The sequence below is a fragment of the Dama dama genome, chromosome 11 (assembly GCF_033118175.1).
Source record: "Dama dama isolate Ldn47 chromosome 11, ASM3311817v1, whole genome shotgun sequence".
Taxonomy (NCBI): domain Eukaryota; kingdom Metazoa; phylum Chordata; class Mammalia; order Artiodactyla; family Cervidae; genus Dama; species Dama dama.
Genome location: NC_083691.1, coordinates 88440268 through 88446267, shown reverse-complemented (window position 1 = coordinate 88446267; position 6000 = coordinate 88440268). Strand labels below are relative to the sequence as shown.

The following is a 6000-nucleotide window of genomic DNA, read 5'->3' as shown; positions in this document are numbered from 1 at the left end:
TTAGTAAGTAAGAAATGCAAATCTTTAAATAAAATTGGTGCAAGGCATCTAAAAATTGTGCTATTCTGGCATAACATTGAAGATACAAATGCTCTCCAATGTGATATAAATACCCAGTGTTATATTAAAATAGGTATAATCTAGTACATACATCATGGCCAATAATTAACTAATTGAGTTACTTTTTTTTTTTTTGCCAAAGTGACTAGGATTGATCTAGGCTAAAGAAATACAACACCATACCATTATTTTAGTTGGAAGAGCCGCACCAAAAATCATGACAAAAAACATTGCAGAACTATAAGAAAATCCAGTGGTTTTCTGTTATTATTAATGACTTCTTGCTAAAAATTCAAGTAAGACAGTCAAATTGCTTGGAGCACTAAAAAAGCATAGCAGCAGTGTATGGTCTGCAATGATTTGAGAAACACTAAGAACATTCTTCACTGTTTCCTCATTTGCAGACTACTGCCTATCAAACACTATCTGAGAATTACGGAACTACATCTGTGTTCTTTACCAATCTTGAATTTATATTGTATTATAATATAGTAATGACACAAAGTGATGTCACACATAAAAATGCAAACTGTATGTAATTTTAAAAACTAACTTTAAAATATGACTCTATTATCTGTGATAAAAAAAATCACATAAATATGTAAAATATAAAAATACATCCTAACATACTTTTACATAAGAACTAAAGTTTACCACTTTTAACATAAAAATTCGGAAATGGAACTAATAAAAAACAATTTTTATATGTACCACAGAGCAATAAGTTTAAATCAGACTATTTTGAGTTGTGTAGCCCTTTATTAGCAACTAAAATAGAAGGTATCTGTTGTACAATACGGGTAGTAATTGACTATAACTGGAGAATTTTATATTCTATTACAGATCATTTATAAATGCAACTTCTTTATTAAAAAGCTTCCACCCTTTTTGTTTGTTTGTGTACAATTTGCAAAACTATTCTGAAAGCAGAGTATATGTGCACAAGTCTGCAAAGAGTGCAAATTAGGATATGGTAAATGCTTTACAAGTTACTTTCAAAAAACTGACTGCCACAACTGTGCCTTTACATTGCCTGTTTTTTTTTGATCAAAATATTTTGATGCCAGCGTTCCTTCCACTGCTCTAAACTATAAAGCATTTTTTTTAATGAGTTGAAATTAAGGAAGGACTACACCTACTAGAAAAGAAGAGAAGAAAGTTCTATTAGTTTGAGGTTTCAGAATCCCCCCAAACCAGGACCAGTATCTTGGTAAGGGTTAGGCTGGGACCCTGGACAGAGTGTGAGTATGTGCAGATGGCATTCCTGAGGATTCAGAGCTTCAGTGAACCGTGAGTGCTCCAGCTGCATAACTCACTGAACTGTCTTGCCAGTTTCTACACTGGCTGGACTGGGCATAATTCAAAAAGGAAAAACTCATATTCATTCCATTCTTCTGCAGCTCTGTGATAGCCTAGGAAAAGAAAAAAACTGGTTATGACAGACATCACATAAAAAAGTGAGCACTCTCTAAACACACTGGTAGCTTAACTTTGTTCACTTTACAAAAGAAGCCTAGATCCCTCCCACTCTACGTTTCTTGGATTTCTCATCACCTTATTTAAATAGGAAAAAGAAAGAATTCTTTATTTCATTCTCTCAAAGAACATATCCTAATCTAGCTTCTTGATAAATACCAGTCATCTTCTACTCTATCTCTCCCTGTATTTAATAAAGCCACTTAAAAAATAAAAAATTTTTAAAGCATAGTATCTTTCTCTCCATTCGCCAAACCAAACCTTGGCCACTTTCGTCTTGAAATGTTAAAGACTCTTTTCTTTGTCTGACATTGATTAAATTTTAAACGTATATAAATTAAGTACCAAATCTAAGAGGTATACCAGGAATTTAATCTAACTGTAAATTGGTTCATAATTTATTTTACTAAAATTTTACTTTGAAGTTTTATTTGATCCAATTCAAACTTTAGTAAATTAGTATAGATTAGTCTTGTTTAAATTTCAGAGATCAATTTAAGCCCGTAGAGTCAATACTGCTTAAGAGGAGACCTTTCCTAAAAATCCATAATGTACTATCTTTCAAATTACAGTACAGTAACACTAGACCTTTAGGTTCCTAATGTAGTCTAGACTATTCTAGACTACATTACCAATTCCATTATTTCCCTGCCTCTCCAAACAATGAACCCATTATTCCTTCCTCTTCCCATTCCTGAGTACACATTTTCTTCTTTTTGAGTCTCACATTTTCTTCCAAGTCCAGTCTTATTAGGGAAAAAATTAATGTTATTATCTCTTTAGAAAATCCAGCTAACCAAAAACTTCTGCCTCTTTACCAGTCTTTAAATGAAATACTATTGTCTCCATTATAAGAAGAAAAAACAAACCATTTGTCTTGCTTTATTAAATTATCAGTATCTAAAACTCAAGCACAGAATCTTCCATTTATTTTTTATGGAGTCAAGAACACTAATAAGCAAAACCCCAAAATTAGAAAGACAATATCTCTTGAAAGCTTACTTTGGTTTATATTTGTAAAAAGCATACTGGAACTGGCTAAGAGTCAAGGAGAAAAAAATGGGTTTCAACTCTAAAAAACTCTGTATTTAAAAGAAAATCTTGGCCAGTCATACAGTGATAAATAACCTCAAATAACCAAAACAATAAAATTTAAATTATCTTAAAGGTACTAGAAAGAAAATTGACTACATATACCTAAAACTAAAGATAATAAGCTGTCACAGATGGTATCAATTAAGATATTCTGAAACATAGTAAGATTAAATGTTTTCTTAAAAAAAAAAAAAAAACAAGCCTTCCTAAGGATACTCACATTTAATAACACCCCAATGGGATGTCTTCCACATATAGTATTATGGTATTTCTTCAAGTAATTGCTAAAAGATACAGGATCTAATTGTTCTATAATACTCATACCCTAAAAAAAAAAAAAAAAAAGAATGAAAGAAAAAAGGACAACTTATTATTTCCTAATTAAATTTAATTACATTTTAAAACAGCTACTTAAAGCTAATGATCATAATTTTTCAATAAAGAAAACACATTACTTAGTGAAGTTAATACTTCACTCATTCATCCAAGGTAATCTTATTATAGTCAACTCTCAACAATATACACATTTTATTAACAAAAACATTCAATCCCCAGTTTAGTTTTCTCTAACCTCCTGGGATGTTTCTATACCACCTTCCCCAGTTGTCACTCAGCTCACAAATCCTCAAACATTTCAGGATTTTTATATTTTTCATATGTGTGTGTGTACACACAAGATTTATACAAGTAAACCTGTTGTGAAAATTTTCATACAAAATCTAAAATTAGATTTGATATATGGTTATTTTTCTCATGTTCATTATATTACTCATACCACTGACATAAATAATCAAGAGCCGATTATAATTTTACTATTTCCATTACATATACTTAAATATCAACAGTGTGTAAGGCATTTTAATTATCAGTAATTATTTAGGTATGTGATAAATGAGACCACAAACTAAGAAAATAGTTAATATATTTTTAATCAATTTAAAGCTCATAACAGACTGATAAAAGCTTAAGCAAAATAGGTTTTTATAAACAAGCTGAAAAAATAAAAGTTCTCTCTCTCTTATTAACTAGAATGCTTTGTTTTCAAATTTTTAACTGAGAATCAAAATTTTTTAGACTACTATTGAAACAATCACTATGATTTGGACATTTGTTTACACTTAATTCTGTATTCTGCAAATGCCTTCAAATGTGTTCATAATACATTGACATAGAGCAACTTTAACTCATCTGAATCAAGCAAATAAACCAATGATTCTAAACTCATCCATTTACTGACTACCTGACCTTATTTTCTTACTCAGGTAAAATACTTTATACTTATGTTCAATAACTGGATTAATATCCTCTGGGAGAAATGTAAATTGTGGTTTAACTAATGAATCAAGTGACATAAACTGTGTGTTTTTTAATTGTATTTCAACATATTTTAACAAGCACAATGTAAAAGGATCTATGATAATCAGATGAACACTCATCTGGAAAATGATAGCAATTAGCAAGTGACATAGTACAAATATTGCAGTGGCAACATTTAAATCAAAATTTAATTTTATAAAGAATCTTTCTTGAGAATATCCAAGTTTTTCATAAACATTATCATATTTTTCTACAAATATATCTGAAAGATAAGCCTATGTGTGTGTAGTCAACTTCCAACTTCTTGCCCATCAATTAGCCACTCTCAAATTTATCCACAACCAGTGTTTAATGCTAAGTTGGTTTTCTCCTGTCAACTAGGAGGCTTCCAGGTCAACATCCTCCTAGAGAGAAATATGAACTAATTTAAAAGTTAAACCTAAGATAAATGATTATTATTATGATTTTTGTACACAGAAAATCACTCAATATGTTTCTAAACCAAATAATAATAGAGAGATGGAGTTATAAATCTCTTCCATAAATATGAATAATCAAGGTATAACTCCCTAAAGATGAAGAAACTATACATTAAAAAAGTTAAAAGTTTGTCTCTAAATTTCTAATCCTAGGCTCCTTCTCATTTACTTACTCTGCTTCATACAGAATAATGAGAAATATCAATAAATCTTTAATACTTGCACATAGCTACAAGTGGTATACATCTTATAATAGAATTTTCAAAGCTCCTGGATGAAGTCTAGGACAGCTTACCCTAAATCAAATTCCACTTTGTAATAAATTATGTAACATTAAAGGTACAATGTGTACCTTAATATTAAAATCTCAAAGCACACTGTGAATAAATATATCACATTTGTATATATTAACATGAATAATTAAAAGAGAAAACTAATGATCATATTTGTAGAAGACAAAGAATTCAAAGTGGCCAAGAAATTTCACAGAGAAAATATAAAATTATAATGTAAAGAAGACACTACTAAATAAAGTGTTCAAAATGAAGATACAATAGTTAAATTACAAAACAGAAAGCAAAAAATTGAGGTAATGGAAGAGATTAAATTTAAAATTTTAATTCCCTGAAGTGCGTTATATCCCTACCAGGGCAAGAATCAATTTTATTATATTCAATTCTCTGACAAATACAACAGTTAAGAGGTATGCCTTTTTACAAGTAAGGGATAGAGAGAAAAATTAAGGCATTGCTCATGAGTGAACCTCTCGAATTAGAAAATTCATAAAGTATGCAAAAACAACAAAAATGATCAGTAAAACTGCAAAATGGAACACCCACTAATTAACACAGAACAGTGACAAATACGCTTCTGTATATATTTATGTTTTGATTCTAACAATTTTAAAATTACTATTACCAAAATGCAAAGATAAAAAATGCTAGTTTGATGCTACTGCCCAAATTCCAAAAAGATGAAAAATAAAAGTGCTCCCCAAATATGCCTAAAGAACTCTTCTATTTCTTAAAATACTGGAAGAGATGATCAGTAAATCTAATGTCCAGGTGATGGAAAGCTTGTTAGGGCCTGGTATATTGAGAATTTGAACTTAATCTAATGTGATTAAGAACTTAATCTAATAGGAAGTAGTGAAGTGGGTCACTACCCATTCAGCTCTAAGATACAAAAAGATATTATAAACACCAATAGCCTATCCATCACAATGACCATATGGGTTTCTGAGGAATTTAGCAGTTTTGGCAAGAAATCCTCCGACTGAAAGCTAACTTCCTACCTTGAAGGGAAGAAAAGCGAAGGGAATCTATCGTTGTGCTGACTTTCCCAGTAATCAGTGAAAGTTTGTAATGTCAAAGCCTACATGGTCATCCTAAACTCAACAGGCAGCTACCTAGCAGAGCTGCAATTTCAGGACTCTAAGAGGCCTTCCCCTTTTTAAAAGTCTACCTATATATAATAAATTACTTAAATTTTACTTAATTTTAAATACTATTACCTAGAAATAATCTCCCTCTAAAGAAACAAACACCAAAAAGAGTAGCAAAACATTTTTAGA

The 6000-nt window shown here is 30.3% G+C and overlaps 1 protein-coding gene across 4 annotated transcripts in view; it reads right to left on the bottom strand.

Annotated features, from left to right (window-relative positions):
• Positions 1-799: 799 nt before the first annotated feature.
• Positions 800-6000, bottom strand: part of MEMO1 (mediator of cell motility 1) — a 116297-nt gene continuing 111096 nt past the window's right edge. For all 4 annotated transcript variants that reach the window (XM_061155653.1, XM_061155655.1, XM_061155654.1 and 1 more), the window contains 2 exons: positions 2852-2956; positions 800-1472 (listed from right to left, as the gene is read on the bottom strand). In XM_061155653.1, the coding sequence (XP_061011636.1) occupies positions 1341-1472; positions 2852-2956 (237 nt within the window). In that variant the 3' untranslated portion in view covers positions 800-1340. The remainder of the gene's footprint in view (positions 1473-2851; positions 2957-6000) is intronic.